The following is an 18,231-nucleotide window of genomic DNA, read 5'->3' as shown; positions in this document are numbered from 1 at the left end:
TGGGCACATCTCTTGGCCTGTCTGGACCTCAGTTCCCTCATTTGTGAAATGAGGGGAAGGGAGATGACTTCCTAGATCTCTTTCAGCTCTTAGCCTCAGTGAAGTAGGATACATCAGTGATTTTTCTGAAACCCTCAGAAAATAATTTAATTACAGAAAATGTCTTCAAATTAAATGAGAATGGAAAGTTTTTTTTTTTTTTTTAAAAAAAAGCTCTCATTGGAGTAAATCTTTTCAAAGTGACCCTCCACAGTGGAGGCACCTTGGCTGCTCGTAATCACAAAACCGAAGAAATGGTTTCTCAGGAGTGAAGTAGGAGAACACACAGAGGGGAACAGCACTTTTCATATGATGCATCATCATATTTACGGATTTTCTGTGAGAACTCCATAATTAAGGAAAATGCGACAACAGGGTTGTACAATAGCATTGTACATCTCACCCTTCTGTGGTGAGATGGTGCCATCTCAACCTATTTGCTTCAATTATCGTCACTGCAAGGACGACTTCCCAGTCTGTTTCCAGCTCTGACCTCTACCCTGGCCTCTTAGCCCAATCTTAACTCCTTACTGGACCCATCTACCTGGATGTCCACCAGCATCTCAGGCTCATCATCTTCCTCCTCTTTCCCCCCAAGTTCAAACTTTTTTCTCCTTCTGATTTTCCTAGCTCTGTGAATGGATCAGTTCCTGGTATAAAACTGTCATCATCTTTTCACCTATTTTACTCCTCTATCCTCCCTTTTTCCATATTCACTCATGGCTGAGACCTCTCAATTCTATCTCCATCTTCCACCGTAACTTCTTCATTCTCATTGTCACTACTTCATTAGTGTAGTCCAGACTCTGGTAATCAGTTTAAACTGGCCACCTTCCCTCAGTCCCTCCTTCTGTAAGTCACCGACTTATTGCCGCCATTTGTAAAGGAAGGCTGGGATCAAATCACCTCTCTTCAAAACCTTCCATTGAAGTGGAAAGGTCTTTGTCTGGCACACATCACCATCTACAGTTGAGCCAAGCATGTCTTCTCAGCTTCTTTTCCCCAACTCCTTTGACCCACCCTACTTATTGCAACCAGCAAGACTCCATGCCACCTCCGTAACAGAGCCAGCGCATCCTGCTTCTTTGTTCATAAACTCACGGGATTATCTTTTCCTCTTAATTTTCTCCTGTCTACATTTGACCTATCATTTTAAACATCCCTGCTTCTAAGGAGGAAACCCTGGTGGCGTAGTGGTTAAGAGCTATGGCTGCTAACCAAAATGTCGGCAGTTCAGATCCACCAGGCGCTCCTTAGAAACTCTGTGGCAGTTCTACTCTGTCCTATAGGGTCGCTATGAGTTGGAATCGACTCGATGGCAGTGGGTTTCCTTCTAGGGAGTCTTCTCTAATCTCTTATTTTCATCCACAAGTAAGATTTTCTTCCTTTGGATTCTCATAATATTTTGATATGTCACGACATTTATCACTTTTTGCCTTGTCTGATATTTGTGTACCTAATTTCTCATGCTAGACTGTGATCTTAAGGGCAAGGATTATGCCTTGTTCATCTGTATATTCTTCGTGGCACGAAACACAGTGCCTTGTATGTAGCAGGCGTGAAATAAACATTTATTAAAGCAACAGTGTTATTTTTTGAGATTTAAGTGCTGGTAAAATCATGTGCCTGGAATCCCTACGAAGATGTTCATGGAGCTACTGTTTATGGGGACAGTCATCTTTGAGGAAGCCTGGTCCTGCTTTTCTCTTGAAATGAGCCATTATGGATGGCCGTAGCTTACCCATCCCAAATCCCAGCAATCAGAGCAGAGGCAGACCTCTTCAGATGAGTTATCTAGAAGTATTTCTCAAATTGGCTATTATACCAGTTAAGATGTCTTGAGCCATAAGGAACAGGAAATCCTAATTCAGCTGAGTTACAAGGAACACTTACCTCACATAAGAAGTCCTGGCTCTAGCACATCAGCTTGTTGTCAGCTAGCTCACTTCCTGGTTGTGAGGTGGTTGCCATGAATCCAGGTGCTACACAAAAACAACACCCAGTGGAAGAAGCAGGCATCTCTGTGTGTCTCAGAATTTTGTTAGCCAGAAATCCTTTCCGAGAAGCCTCTCAGCAGTTTTCCCTTCATTCCTCCTTGGCTAGAAGTACCTCACTTGGCTGTTCCAAAACTAGCAACGCCAGGGGACCTTGGACTAACCAAGCCCATGGCTGTGTGGAGGAAGGTGAGTAAGCTGAATAAAATCAGGGTCTTGTAGTCAGAGACAATGAAGTATGTTGGGGGTGAGTGGCAGAGTGGGGAAATGGCTGAGGGGAGGACAACCAACAATGGTTGCTCAAATACATGGCACCTTGCATCTTACAGGGAAGTGGGAGTGAGTTTTTAATTAAACAAAACAAAAAAAAAAAAATGCAGAGTAGAGACATAATAATTTGGCATATTCATGTTTTCATATTAGTTTGTATTTACAATTAAGTGAACTAACTGCTTCACTTATAAATTGCCTCTTTTCACTGTGGCTTCTTTTATAAATGTACAGTAATCCACAGTTTATATCCAAAGGGTATCTACTTAAATTCCAACATTTTTTTTCCTTTAACATACTCATGTGTTCCAAATAACCCTGGGGAGACAGACTGTGAGAAAAATCTTCAACATGCTACACTGTTGAGACAGAAATCTCTATCAATCATAAAAGAATTAGATTTTTTAAACTGGTAAGCAGTACACCACGTAAGCTATGAAAACCAGTTAATAATGCCACTTCTGGAATAATCCCTTGTCTCAGAATTTTGAAATCTTTAACACAGCTCTGGTTTAAATTTTGAAATTAGGTGGGAAAACACATTGTGAGCAGTGGACTTCAATTGCACATTTGTGTAATCTGTTTTCACCAGAGTGTAGTAAGCCAACATTTTTCTCTTGGTGTAATCAGTTTTTGTCGGGCATTAGTTCCAAAACATTGTTTTTCCTTAGGCTACACGCAATTCTAAATTCAAAGTTGATGGAAATGCTGGATGTTTATATTATGTCATAAAATGCCTCAGACTTTATAAACCCCTTATCTAATCATGTATGTCAAAACACTGCAGTAGACAAAAGACGCCATTATCTTGCTGGCTTTCCTTCCCAGAATTCCGTCCAAAGCATTGGATGTAAAACTGACAGCTGGCCCTGCTCCTTCGGGGGAGCACACAGCTTCCCAGAGTATCCATTACCGTTTTGGGTTCTGGTAGAAGTCAACCCTTATTGGGACCTTCCATATAGAAATCAACTCTTTGTTTCATTTTTTCCATCTTTCCCAGCTTTTTTTTTTTTCCCCCAGCTTGCTGTTCTTGTATCTTATCCCATTTGTCCTCACACCCTTCCACTTTGCCAGACAAGGCTGTTTTTCATCTGGTACTTGATTAAACTCTCAATGTTAACTTGGCTTACAAACCAGCACCTCCATCCATCCAAATCCTATCTGTCCTAAGTGACAGCTTATTAGTCATAGGTATTATGTTTAACAAAACACCTGTGATGCTTGCCTGGGTGCATTTTTTCTGCAAACTTGGGCCTGATTTCCCAGTATATTCTATGGCCCTTCTCTTACAATTCCTTCACACAGAAGTGGCGTGGCTGAATAATATCCCCAGCGTCAGCCGACCTGTGAGAATTTATTAGTGAGGTCTGCATAATCAAAACTCATCAAAACCCTTTCTGTATCATCAGAGGTGAAATGACTTTACCCTCCCTCTCTGATTAAACTTGTTACCTAAGATGATTGGTCCTTTTTGACCTCGTATCAACAGATTTGGGTATTAGAAAGTCTTGTTTTTATCCTATACTTTTTTTTTTTTAATTGTGGTAAATGTATAGGGAATAAAACATTTGTCATTTCAACATCTTCACGTGCACAGTTCAGTGACATTACATATATTCATCATCTTGTCCAACCATCACCATTCCCAAATTAGAAAGTCTTGTTTTGACGAGAGCTGACCCTGAACATGGGTCTGAGGAAGGTGCTATAAAACCAAAAGGTAAGAGTGTTTTAATTTAAACGTTGGGGAGCAATGCACACCATGATAAAACACAACAGGGTGGTTCATGTATTTGTAATAAACTCATTACAGAGATAAATACTGTTATGAGCTAGTTGAAAGAGTGAATCAGATGTCTATTATTTAAACCACGTTAATGTATCTATAAAGAGAGTCTTATTTAGTGAAGATATGAGAAACTATGCAAAGTAACTAACAACTTCTTAGGTCTTTCATTCTTAAATAACCCCTAGAAGCAAATGTGTGTTTGATACTTACCTTATGTATTTCTGGAACAGCGAAAGAAAAAATAAACCTAACAGCTAACACTGGCCAGGCATTTGCCACGTACGAGGCCCTCTGTCACACACTTCCTGCCCGCAACCCTGATGGAAGTGCCACTGGCAGGCCAGAGCCAGGGTCTGAAGCCAGGTCTGGCCCCAGAGCCCATGACCAACAACCACTGGGCCACGAGGCACATGCAGCAGGCTATTCCTGCGGCCTAAGGGAGAAGGCTCCTCGTGCCCCCACTCAGCCTCTACTTTGCTTTCTTTTCTTGGGCTTTCTAACAGACCAAGTGCATTGCTCCTTCAGCATACCGTCCCTGCATGGTCTGTGCTAAGATATGTCAGTGGGTGGAGGACAAGGCTCAAGGAACGCATATGAATATTGGGTGGGTTCATTTTTGTATAAAAGCTTTGATATTAAAACTCCCTGAATGAAAAGGTCTAATGTTATGTTGCCATGTAACATTTACTAAAGTCTATTTTTTTTAACTATGGAAAATAAAATCTTGAGACCATGGAAGGCATAATGTCTTTTTAAGTAGCTAGAATATTAAAATTCATTACTCAATTCAATTGTGTTGGATTTTTTCCCTTGCTATGTGCTTAGAAGAGCAGAAGAAAAATGCACCCCTATTACAAAACTCATAAAAATTAAAATAACTGTATAGTCCTGAATTTTAAGATGATTTTTATTTACAAAATGGGTTATTTTGTTTTACAAAAATTATAAAAAAATGATTCTTAAAAATAGAAATGGCTTCTCAGACTCTTGGGAACTACCCTGGAAGCAACCAATGAGTTAGAACTCAGATGGTTTTCTGGTTTTTAAGAGTTGTCACAGCAACGCCGACCACTGCTTTATGTCTTCCAAAAAAATGACATAGCTACCAAGTCTCTGGCAGCAAGATCTCCGGTCAAGTCAGAGTCTGAAGGAGCAAGATCTTCTCGTTAATGCAGAACCGGTGCAGCACGACCATCAAGTTCTCACCGCAGCGGGAAACCTGGCGCTCCATGGCCAGGCGGAAGTCCTCCTTCACGCCTTTGGTGATGCCTCGAGTGACCGTGTGGTGCCTGAGGTCAGTGACAGGGAAACAGACGAGACCAGGGGTCAGCACTGGCTTCAGGATCGGGAGACAGTGTTACTCCAGGAGGATAAGACCTAGTAAGTAAAGCCTGACTCACATCTAAGTAAAAAGAAGTAAAAAATAAAAGAAAGAAAAAGCCCTAACCAAACAACCCCTTCACTCATTCCTTTTCAGAAAGACTTAAAACTAGAGAGGTATCTTTTCAACTCTATCAAAGGTTATTTTAAACATCTCAATTTCTGGCAAAATGCCACCTGCTTTGCTTTTGAATTCCTGAAGCTCTGATGTTACACGTCCCCGCTGCTGGCGCTTGCACGATTCAGTGACTCTGGGATGAGTGGGGCCAGCCCACACTGGCCACGAAGCCCTCACGGCCAGCCAGGCCAGCAGACTCTGCTGAGGCAGCAGCAGGGGGAGGAGACCAGAATGAGCGAATCACAAACTGAGTTTCCCCCATGGCCCCATGGCCACTGCTCTATAAAAAGCTAGGGGCTTCTGCACAGCCACCAGGATTACAGCACACCTCTCTCCCCAAAATGCCACAACGGTGCGGCTCCTGTAAGTGCTGAGCCCATCCAGACTCATGTCTCTTTGAGAAAAAGCAGGGGAAGTTGGGGTTCCTGAGTCAAGAATCTGGCACAGGCAGGGGGAAAGGCAGAATCCTGGTAGAGCAGAGTCGGGGCCTACTGATGGACCAGGTCTAGCCCAGGTGCTCAGAGGAGACCTGGACATTTGTGGAGGGGTCAGTGGCAGCACAAGCAAAGAGGTTTCTAATTACGTTCCAAAAGCTGAACTTTAGAAAAGGAAATTACCAGTGAAATCTCAGAAAACTTAACACATTAAAATGCAGAAGAAAAATCTAGCAAAGATCAATGGGTTCAGTTAGGAGGCGAGAGGTTTGGTAGATGCAAACAAAGAGAAGTCAACTCCACTCCCACCCTCCAGCCTGACTGCCTCAGACACAGTGACAAGGATTGAAAATTGGTTTTATGCATTGGTCAAAATAAAACTGTTGCAACCACTCTAAAATGTTTCTGTTTTTAAAAATGTAGTACCATATAAATGAGTACAGCAGGAGTCAAAGGAAAAAGTTGCAATGCAACAAAAGAAAGAAAAAAAAATCAGGCTTTTAGACTAGCGAAGACCTTCCAGGATCGTCTACAACGCCCATGGACGTTTCTAAAAATTACGTAGTAAAGGAGCAGTGCCATGGGCAAATACAGGTCTTTGTGGGCATTTCTAGCTGGTTAGCTCAGTAATTAGGGCACAGTACACAGTGTCAGTGAGGTCAAAGCCATGGATCCCGCTGGGAATGGGTGCAGACCACTTTGTGCTGCCCTGAGATGCTTCTCTTCTGGGTCCCAGACTGCAACCCTGAACTGGAGCTAACCTTCAGACCAACTATAAGTATTTGCAGACACTAAGCTACAGGGTATCTATGGATGGTCCAAAGCAACCTTCCCCCTTAATACTAGTTACAAATATATAATAAAATCTTACAGCTTGCTGATGGGTTTCCCTATATAAGAGCAGCTCAACTCAGTTATATTGCTATTAGTGCCTCTACCACCCTGGTAGGCTTGGATGAAGAGGATTCGTTAGCTTCTGTGTTTAAGAACAGGAAAACTTGCTAATAAGTGTGCATTCAAGCCTATCAAATACTGTCAATTCAGAAAGGCAAATTCTGAAAGCAAACAGTATCAGTGGCAGGAAAAAAAAAAACATGCTAAAACCTACTTAGACCACAGAAACCTCAACACTGCCCACTCATATGCAAATCCAAAAATAAAAATGAACTTAACGTAAGCTTCAATGTCCTTAAATATTCATGACTGAATGCCTTATGTTTTAGCAAGACAGTCAGAGCTTAGCCCCTAATCTCATGTGCACTTAAACCTAATACAGCTTTACATAAGTTTCTTTTTTTTTTTTTTTTCCAGATCCATAATGATTTTTAAATTGAACACAAACACACTGGCAACTTATGGAAAAAAATAAGGAATGTTACAATGTTACACCCAGATGGTTTGCCAAGGGATGCAGAACAAATTAAAAAATAAAGCATGACAAAGGGCACTGAGTGACACAGAGCTGAAAACCATGGGCAGTAAAACATGTTGACAAAACAGCACACTATGAGCGGGTGTTTTCCACTTGGTACCTGTCAGCAGTCTGTATGCTGGGCTGAGGCACAGGTAAGAATTCCTGCTGCAGTAACCCCATGGGAGGGCTAGAAGGCCTTTAAAAAACAGCAAACAGCAGCATTCAAACACCCACACCGACTCACCCTGCACTGCAAAAACAACACCGCACAGACAATGCAGAAGGCTGGAGGCTGGCTACACAGAGACAAGCACTGGCTGCCGGGCACGTCTAGACGTCCCAGAGCTCAGCCCGCTGGAGGTCTGGTACAAAAGGCAACCAGTGAGGAGTGGGGCTGATCAAGTGCAACTGAATGGTGGAAGGAAGAAGGGTTAACGTTTGAGAAGACGTGTTTTCAAATCCAGTCTCCTCCACTCTCCACCAATCCCAGAATGTACCTGGTCACTTTTTGTAACTGCCTTTGACAGGATTTAAGCACCAAACTGCAGGGGTTTTTCCAAGGGGACTGAGCGGTTGGCAATGCTTTTGATATAGAAAGGTTGTTTGAATTTCAGAAATTATTAGTAGATCTAGGTTATTTAAAAACAAAACAAAACAAAACAAAAAATGTGAAGGAACAGATGGGAGCCTGGGACCCAATGGCTTTGTGGAATTCTGTAGCCACACGGGTTTAGTGTTATCAGCAGAGTGATCACCTCATAGAACTTTATTCTCTACCCTATTCAGAGCATCTACAGGACAATGTTTTCAATTTTCAGTCTAATGAGCTAAGATACTACAAATATCAGCATAGGAACATTTCTCTATTTTAAAACACATAAAAGCAAAATGTCTATGTTAACAGTCAAGAGCTCATTCTTCTTTCTGGTGAGGCACCAAGTCCCCTCAGCATTTGTACTGTACCTGCTTGCATCCCAGATGCCACAACTAGGATGGGCTCAACAAGCTTACCCAGGGGGAGAGCTGGGTACTGCTCACATCTCTGCCACTCAGCTGGAGGGCCACCCCACAGGTCTGCAGTGGCTTCAGAAAATTTGTTTGGAACCCGAAGGGAAAAGGAATATACAGTTTTATTCAAGCTTCAAATCATACCTCTGTTAGTAAGAGCTCTCTATCTTAGGCAGTGTGCTTCCACCTCTGCAGCTTAGGCATAAGGACTGTGAAACGCAGACTTCAAATTAACTTTGAGACTCACACCATGAAGACTGAGCAGATTCCTACAAGGTCAGCCCACTAGGTAACAATCCCTATTCCTGCTTCCTAACCGACGAAGCAGCAAGTTTCCTAAATGGTCTTCTATGGGAAGTTAGAAGAAATTAAGGGTTATACTGACCAAGGTGGAAGAGCATGAAGTCATCCCTTAAAAGCCTAGAAATGTGTGATGTGTCTCCTCGCCTTACCCAAAGAGCCCTTTAGGCTACTATTATGTGGGCACCCAACACCCCTTTGCTTTAATTCCTTGTCCTAGGGATTGTCTGAGTGTATCCATGCAACCATTCAACTCAACAAAAACTGTTTGTAAGGGAAGAAAGGTTCAGTGCAATGTAACCTGTGGTTTAAATGTTGACTTTGACAATCTAGTCTCTCACATTCCCACAACAGTTAAGCATTCCCTAAGTAAAGTGAGAATCACCTGTAGGTTTAATTCCAAGTAGGCAGAGTTTGGTTCTACTGTGGCTGTCTGCCTGTCTCTATACCATGATAATGTCTACAGTGAGGGGGAATGGAAATAAAGTAAAAAGCTATTAAAGGTAAGTTTTATAACCAGCCTCAAACCTAGAAAAGAAATCATAACATAGGTCATTACCTGGCTCCTACATCAATAAGTAATCTTTATTCTCAACACTGTTAACATTTTTTGAACCATGCAATTATTTTTCTTTTAGCCTTTATTCACATTCTTAGGAGGTAAGTAGAAACGGGCAGATGAGTGTACCTAGTCCACCCTGCCTAAGCAACCTAATATATAAAGGTCTCATTTTTTTTTTCAAAAAATAGAATTCTTTTATTTTAAATGTTCAGAATATGTAATAGCATTTGCAAAATGAAGAACAAAACCCCACTTAACCTTTCCATTTTTCAGAAAGGATTCTACAAGATTCTATTCTAGATAAACTCGTCAAAACAAACCCTTGGCTGTTGAGTCGATTCCCACTCATAGCAACCCTGTAGGACAGAGCAGAGCTGCCCCATAGGGTATCCAAGGCTGTCATCTTTATGGAAGCAGACTGCCACATCTTTCTTCCGCAGAGCAGCTGGTGGGTTCGAACTGCTGGCCTTCCAGTCAGCAGCTGAATGCTTAACCACTGTGCTGCCAGGGTTTCTCTCTTCTTGATAGGACCTAAAAATGTTTGCTATGCACCAAATTTCTAAGGTTATAGAAACCCTGAGTAAATATTTCTTACTTTCTTCTCTCAACGTTTCTAAGACTCTACAAAGACAGAACAGATGCGGACTTTTACTTTCAACAACTTGAAAACTCATTTTTTCTACAACTGAGAGAAAAAGAAAAATGTTTTAAGTCTTAGTAACACTTTGTTCTAACTCAGGGTTTGCTCTATTTCAGTGACTCTAATACTGACTGATAGACACACTGAATATGCAGGAAGCAAAGGAGGAGGGATGAAAATAAAACTGCAGTTGGCATTTACAGCAGAAAAGATATGCTGTCCAAATTACAATGAGTATTAAAGGATAGAAGCAAGATTTATGAGCTATTTAAAAATCATAAATGGTCACTAACTTGGTATTCTCATCTAGGCTAAGATGTCCACATCAGGTGGACATGGGAGGCTATGAATGGGCTAGAGCGCTCGCACCACCGTTTCTTGAAGTAGGTGTTTTCTTGGAGGCAACAGACATGGCTATTTTACTATTTACTATGAGAGCAATGCAGATTGCTTAGGAAGACCTCAACTAAATATTTAAATCCATATACAGTTTATAAACAAAAACTAGTTGCTTCTAATGAATTTTCCCAATGCAGTACAACTTGAATTAAGAATGGCTTTTCTTAATTAAAAGCACTCTATGTCCATCAGGAATTTACAGACTCAGTCTCTAAATTTTGGAAAGGAAATGAATGTCATGTATGAGACTCCTGTCTAGTGAACAGTTTTGAAAGTGACAGAAATGCCCCAGTTTAAATAATGTTGAATCAGAAATGTAGTTAAGGAAATGCCAGCTTTTCAAAAGGTCCCCAGAACCACATCTACTCTCAAAAACAGAGACCACGTTTGGACCCCCTATTAAATTTTTGAAAGGTGTAGAGATCTATTTCCTACAAGTACATAGAAGGTGAGCATTCAGCAAAGAAGAGCAAAAGACAGTATGCTTACTTGATCAGCATTCCTTGATTGGGTAGTAATTCCAGGTGAATTTTCCCACCTTCCTGAGTTCTTAAGTAGGCGAATTCCTCCAGCATATCGATATCTGTAGGCCAGATTCAGGTTAACCACATGTGAAGAAATGGGGCTCCTGTTCTCCCAGATGAGGAAGCAGAGGCTCAGAGTAACTGAGGAACTTCCCCATCGCCATCCAACTAACAACTGCAGAGTCAGTATTTGAAGCCCAGGTCTGTCTGATTACAAAGTTACGACTCTTACACCAAACAAGGTACTTCATGAAGACAATTCTTGGCCTAAGATTTGCCAGGCTAAAGGATATTAGGACAACACGTTTCCCATGTATATAATAATTAAAAAGCTTTTACATAGTGATAAGAGCAAGAGCCTTTGTTTTCTTAATAAGAAATGAAAAGGAGGGATTGTTTGGGGTTATAGAATATATAGTTTATAAAAATAAACTGGCTGTTTCTTCATAACTAGCGTGCAAGGATGTTTAGATGCTTCAGGGGAAGAAGTTTCTATGAACTCCCCAAATTTTGTGTAAAACATTAATGACGCATTCACATACAGACTCCCAAAAGGTGTCTGTATCCCCAAAAAAGGTTAGAAATGTCTTCTCTAGGCACTTGGACAAGGTTATTGGATTCCCTGCAACCCAGAAATATACAACTAGATAAGCAATGGATATAAATACCCACGCTGATGAGTGACCTTCAACTCAAAGAAGGTCTTTCCCTGGTAAACAGTATGAAATAAAGCCATTACTGTGTCGGGCAGCATCTTTGGTGGGTACTCAGAGGCAGCTATGGCATTGTACTCCAACAACTGGTCCCAGGAGACAGCTAATGTCCCAGGACAGGCCACAGCAGGCACTCTTTGACAGATGAAGGCTAATGAATTAGTACATTCTTTTATAGATAGACCAGCCATTCTGAGCCCGCCCGGAACCTGTAGGCTATTTCTTCAGGGCACTGGGGTACCTTCCCAGAAGCTGGCTGGAAACAGAAAGTGGTACAAGGTTAACATTCCTGATTTCTTGAATTACCTTCTTTGAACCTCTTTATGACTTTCACAAGACAAGATGCTGCAGCCCCATCTTTCATTGCTATTCCTTTTCTACATAATAATAGTCAAAACCATTATTTCTACCTAGAATGGTTCATTCATTTCTGTATCATGCACTCATTCTAAAAACATGGAATCTGTTATGCTTGAACAAGAAAAAAGGATACTTGTAACATAATTAAAAAAATTCTCATATTGGAAATTTCCTTGTTGGCAAATCTTATTGACAGCTTTCAAGAAAAGATTCTCTCCCCGTGGCCACTCGTGCTGAAGCAGTACGATCACATGCCCCAATGCCATGTCATCCCTGTTGTCCGTGAAGGCTCTGAGCTGCAAGACAAGGATTTATGCAACACACAGAGGAAAAGGCAATCATGGGGTAATTTAAACTAAGGCAAGTATCACTTCCTAAAAAATGCTGCTATATGAAAATGTGTGAGAAAGGTCATCAGACTATTGAGAAAACAACACAGAAAACAAAATTGCTATTTACACATCACAACTGCCTTCTAAGGAGGGTGGATCCTAGTAGAAGAAGCCTCAGGATTCCCTGAGACTGTGAAAGAGGCTGGCAGCGTATGTAGATGAGAATGTTGATAGAAGCTGGATATACGTGGGTGGGCTTGAAGCTTTTGAATTTGAGAATAAGGGCTAAAGAAGGATGAGCAGTTCTGTACAACAGAGAAAAGAATCTGGAGACTTCTTTTATGGGGACAGATAACGGGTGGAGAGTGGACAAGAGGCCATCTAGGAGAGAAGGGTTTAAGGAGAACATGGGATTGGGGAGAAAGAAAGGCAGTGAGCAATGAGGCAGGAAGCTGGAGTATAAACTGGAGAAACAGCCAAAGGGCTTTTTGTTTTAAATGATCAATTATGTCTAAAATCACACGTTATTTCAAATGGTTCCCATTGGCCCAAGAGATTCTGATGATGACTTCAGAGTGGGAATTACCGCACTAAAGTGGAAACCCAGTATGGCTGCTCCTTTGTCCATGAACCTCTGTGAAACGATTAGGCCTCTCTGCTATAAGTCTCCTCCCTCTTCCTGCAGCCGAGGACCTTGATGCTCTTTCAACACTCCTTGACCTTTCCCAACTCTGTTGGGCCTTTGCCGGTGTTTATCCTAATGCCTAAAAGGCTTTCACCCATCCTATCTTTCAGATAATAAACTAACCATCTCTCTATGAACCCAACAGCATTGTATCACCTTCTTCTGGTAGCTAATGTATTCTGACTTGTATGTTAAGTCATAAAATATTTACTGAACGCTCCTGTGGGCAAGGTCATCTGCATTTTTGCGACACTGTTATAGGGTCGCTATGAGTCACAACTAACTCAATGGCAACAGGTTTTGTTTTTATTATTTGTAAACTTCTTGAGGATGGGAATAATTTCCTATTTACCTTTGCCTAATAAATACAGTTGTTATTTAGTAAATATTTATTAATTCCTAGTCAATGTGCTTTTACCACTAAAACAGCCTGCCCTTTAAAAGTACTAAACTAACATTCCTTCACAGGGCTCTCCATTCAAGTCATCCAAGATGATCAGAATGTTTTTTCAACTTAAAATTTTTTCAGACTAATCAACTTAAACCTTACCTTAAAACAGGCTAGCATTAAATGCAGGCAATACGGCATAATAGCCTTACTGGTACAAGGTAGAAGCTTCAGATCCGAACCTAACAAAAGTCCACAAAATACATGTTATTATAAAGAAAACAGCTTTGAAAAGCAAATGTTTAAGATGTTCACCTTAAAAAAAAAAAAAGATAAGCAACAGTCACATGACTTCAAATGGAATTAAATTATGATTATACTCAGTGATGATGAAACTGGTTTTTGATGGTTTCTGGATTTCATTTATCAATCTTCTTCCCTAAACTTGCTTAAATATCTTTTATTATAAAATATTTCAAATATATAGAAAATTATATAGAGAGAATATTATAAACACAAGCGGACTCACCACCTTGCTTTATAATATCAACATAGAGTATCACAAATTCAGTTGAAGCCTCTTGTATTTCCTTCCCTGATCCTATTCTCTTCCTTCCTCCCTAGAGGTAAACGTTATTCCCAATGTGTTTATCAGTGCTCTGCACACTGCATACTTATAGCACATCCGTATGTATCCATAAACAACACACAAGAAATGCTGGGTATGTTTTTAGTCTACTTTATAAACGGTGTCCTGTGATGTGTATTCTTTTGCAAGATGTTTTCACTCAAACTCACGTGTTTCAGATTTATCTACACTTAAACATATAGTTCATACATTTTTTCACTGTTTATACAGACGTTTCCATTACTTATGGATTTCATTGCCAAGCCGGGTATTCACTAAAAATTCTCGAGGCACTTTCATCGTCACTCACAGACATGGGCATGCCCAGAGTGGTGAAAAATCCCTGGCTAGGAGGTCAAACAAGGCTGGCTCTGTTATCGGCTAATTCACTATTCTTGGGGGCTTTACAGAACATAACCTTCAGCAGTGACGAGAATCGACATTGTAGTATTGTGTTGTTTACATACAACTGATTTATGATAGACATTGACACTTCCAATTTTTCACTGTTACAAACAATGCTGAAATAAACATTTTTTAAATATATTTTCTTAGGCACTTGCGAAACAAAAAAAACTTTTTTAGGCAATGGCTTTCAAATCAAGACCCCGATGTTTCCTGTATGGTACATGCTCTTTATATCTTAAATCCTTCTCTACCAGGAGGGCAAGAGGTTGCAGAAAATAAATACATTTTTACATGGAGGCCTTGTACACATTACTTACACATGTTCATATATCAGAAACAAAAGGCTCATGAAATAATATTTACTCTTTCTACTTGTGATACACTCATTTAAAAAAAAAAACTGTATTTTAATTCATTAAAAAAGAAAATTTCTGGTTGAAACTCGTGAGCCAGAGAGTGAGAAGCCACAGTTTGAGAAGTACTGATCTGAGGTATGTAACTAAAAGACAAGGTATATATAGTAGACAAAGATATGTTCAAACTGGCAATGCAAAACTGTTTCCAAAGTGGTTCTACAAACTTCCACACCTTCCAGAAGCACGTGAGCACTTCTGACCCTCACTCACACTCAGCATCGCCACTCGAATTTTTGCCATTCCAATGTATGTATGTACGAGTGTATGTACTTACTTATTTAACTTTTTATGACGGAAAATTTCAAACAGATACAAAGCAAACAGAATAGTATAATGAACTCCCAAGTGCTCGTCAAAGAGTTTGAATAAATATCAAAACTCACTCTTTCTTCTAGACCATTTGTGAAGGCATTTTTTTTCCTTCCAAAGAAGTTACCATTTGGCTTTCCCATTTAGTCTCTGCTCCACTACAATTTTTTTTTTAATGAGGAAGGAGTGAGGCATTTTTTCCCCTCATTTGTTTCCAGCACTATTTGTTGAAAAGATGTACCTTTTCTCACTGAATTACCTTAGTGACTTCATTGAAAATCATTTGACCATATTTGTGTGAGTCTATTTCTAGATTTCGCATTCTTATGCAATATTATTGCACTGTCCTGCTTCATGTATTAAGTGTTGCTATCAGGTAATAAAACTCCTCAACTTTGTCATCTTTTTTAAAACTATTTTGACCATTCCAGATCATTTGTATTTTTTCCATATAAATTTTAGAATCAAGTTGCTAATTTCTACAAAAAAAAGAAAAGCCCTGCTGGAATTTTCGTTGGAATGGCAATAAATTTATAAATTCAGGAAGAGCTGGCATCTGTACAATATTGAGTCTTCTGATCTATGAGTACAATACAGCTTTCCTTTTTTGTTTTTTTTTTTAGATTTTCTTTAATTTCTCTCAGCAATGTTTTATAATATTCGGTGTAGAGGTTTTGAACATCTTTTATGAAATTGATCCTACGTATTTTATTTTTCTGTTGCTACTATAAACAGTATTTAAAAATGTTTACTTTCCAATTGCTTACTGGTACATAAATGAATTGATTTTTTATATACTGACTTTGAATCTCACAGCTAGAAAATTTGCTTATTCGTTTTAGTAGTTTTTTGGGGAATTCCTTAGGATTTTTTATGTAGCCAAATATGTCATCTGTGAGTAAAGACAGTATTTTTCAATTTTGATGCCTTTATTCCTTTTTTGCATGTTATTGTACTGACCAGGATCTCCATTGTGCTGAACAGAAGCAGTGAGAGCAGACACCCTTAGATAGCTCCTGATCTTAAGGAGGAAGTGTTCAGTCTTTCCCGGTTAAGTATGATGTTAAGTACGATCTCGAGGAAGCTTCCTTCTGTTCCCAAATGACATAAGGATTTTTTTTTTATCATGAATAGGTGCTGAATTTTGTCTGTATCTATTAAAACAATCATGATTCTTTTCCTTGAATCTTCTAATGTAACAAATTACATTGATTGATGTTTCTACGTTAAACCAACCTTGCATTCCTGGGATATCTGATCACATTAGTCTTTTTACGTATAGCTGTATTTGATTTGCTAATATTTTGTTAAGCATTTTAGCATCTATGTTCATGATGGACGCTGGTCTTTAATTTTCTTTTCTAGTAATGCTCTTATTTGGTTTTGGTATCAGGGCTATGTTGGCCTCATAAAATAAATTGGGAAGTATGGTGAAATGAGTTTCTTCATGTGGTCTTTTGCCTTGGTTCTTTGGAAAAACAGCTTGAGAGATTTTCCCCTAAGCCCTGAGGAGTTACCTTTGCACTAGTCTTCTACCCCAGAGGGTCTGTTACTTTTGCCCAGGCTGACTGACATTTCCCTGGTAAGCTGTAAACAACTTGATAGCTTGATACTTTTTGTCTGGCCCTGGGCTGCAGCCTGGCCTGTGATTGGCCTATTTTATATACCTTGTAGGGATTGGTCAATATACACATGCAAATGAAGTGACTATAGCCTGCTCTGCAAATAAAGTGGTGACCTAGTGAGAAGGGATTGGTCAATCTGTAGCCCGGGGCGGGGGAGGGGTCATGCCTTGAAACTGACCAGGAGTTTGCTCATATATGTAGCCAACCCCACAGAGGTTGGCAGACAGAAAGGAAGTAGCAGCAGAAAGGAAAAAAGCCAAGAAGAGAGAAGAATCAGAGAGAGGAGGCAAGGAACCTCCGAAAAGAGCTGTAACACAGATCAAGGGCTAGAACTCTGAAGATGGTTATGGCAGAAACCCACTGCTAGGAATGCAGCTAAGGGAGCTGAACAAAACTGCTGCCATCAGCTATGAGCTGGGTCAGTTAGCAGCGGAGAGGAAGACAGCAGGGAGGCTGGAGGCCGTGAGGCTGACGGGGGCGAGGAGAAGCCGGTCCTGAGGAGGTTGAGAGGGAGCCTGCATGGCTGAGACGGGGTGTGCACAGCAGACAGAAGGGCCTGCTTGCTTGCACAGCTGAGAGGAGTGAGAGAGCTTTTCTGCACTGAAGAAGGGAGGGATGTACTTTCCACTTCAGGGGAGCCTTCCAGACATTGCCTAGGTGCTTCCTGATCCTGACCCTGAGTTGTAGCCTATTGATCCTGACCCCAAGTTGTCCCCGTTACTTCCTTAGCCACTTAACTGTAAGTGTGGTCCATGACTTCTGTGTGGCCACTGAAACAGATTACTGAACCCAGCAGAGAAGTAGAAAGTGCCATGGAAAGGGTGGCTGGTGTCAGAAATGGTAAAGAAGCTAGAGAGTAGAGGTATGTCTGACTTCCACCTATAGGGATCAGCTCTGTGCTGATGGTGATTCTCTCTTTTCATGAAGTTAGAGGACCTCAGGTATTGTTACTACAGGTATACAAGAAGTAGTCCTTCTATCTCTATTTTCTGAAAGAATTTATATACAATTGGTGATATTTCTTCCTTAAATGTTTGATAGAATTCATCAGTAAAGTCATTTGGGCCTAGGGCTTTCTTTGTGGGGAGGTTTTGATAATAAATTCATTTTCTTTGATAGATACAGGAACAATGAGATTTTCTATTTAATTTTGCGTCAGTTTTCGTAAGTTGTGTTTTTCAAGGTATTCTTCCATTTCATCTAAGTTGTTTAACCTACTGGCATAAAGTTATTCCTAATTTATTCTCCCACTGTCCCTCTGATTTCAGCAGGATCTAGAGTGACATACCCTCTTTCATTCCTGGTACTGGTAATTTGTGTTTACTCTCTTCTTGATCCATCTTTAATTCATTAATCTTTTTAAGGAATCAACTTCCAGTTTTATTACTTTTCCCTGTTTTGTGTTTTATTTCATCAATTTCTGCTCTTTATTTCTTGCCTTCTACTTTCTTGTGGCTTTTTTTCTCACTTTTTAATAGTGAACCTTTCTTCTTTCT

At 40.2% G+C, this 18,231-nt stretch overlaps 1 protein-coding gene across 9 annotated transcripts in view; it reads right to left on the bottom strand.

The window, feature by feature from the left end:
- Nucleotides 1-156: 156 nt before the first annotated feature.
- Nucleotides 157-18,231, bottom strand: part of INTS10 (integrator complex subunit 10) — a 34,773-nt gene continuing 16,698 nt past the window's right edge. For 4 of the 9 annotated variants that reach the window (XM_010592414.3, XM_003412495.4, XM_023551061.2 and 1 more), the window contains 4 exons: nucleotides 13,512-13,591; nucleotides 12,078-12,240; nucleotides 10,837-10,930; nucleotides 157-5,381 (listed from right to left, as the gene is read on the bottom strand). In XM_010592414.3, coding sequence (XP_010590716.1) covers nucleotides 5,225-5,381; nucleotides 10,837-10,930; nucleotides 12,078-12,240; nucleotides 13,512-13,591 — 494 coding nt within the window. In that variant the 3' untranslated portion in view covers nucleotides 157-5,224. Of the gene's footprint in view, nucleotides 5,382-7,556; nucleotides 7,635-10,836; nucleotides 10,931-12,077; nucleotides 12,241-13,511; nucleotides 13,592-16,070; nucleotides 16,202-18,231 lie in introns of those variants that run through there. The other 5 variants (XM_023551062.2, XM_023551063.2, XR_010318641.1 and 2 more) reach the window with 4 other exon arrangements.

The sequence above is a fragment of the Loxodonta africana genome, chromosome 19, assembly GCF_030014295.1.
Source record: "Loxodonta africana isolate mLoxAfr1 chromosome 19, mLoxAfr1.hap2, whole genome shotgun sequence".
Taxonomy (NCBI): domain Eukaryota; kingdom Metazoa; phylum Chordata; class Mammalia; order Proboscidea; family Elephantidae; genus Loxodonta; species Loxodonta africana.
Note: the sequence above shows the minus strand (reverse complement) of the source record. Positions and strands in the feature narration are given on the sequence as shown.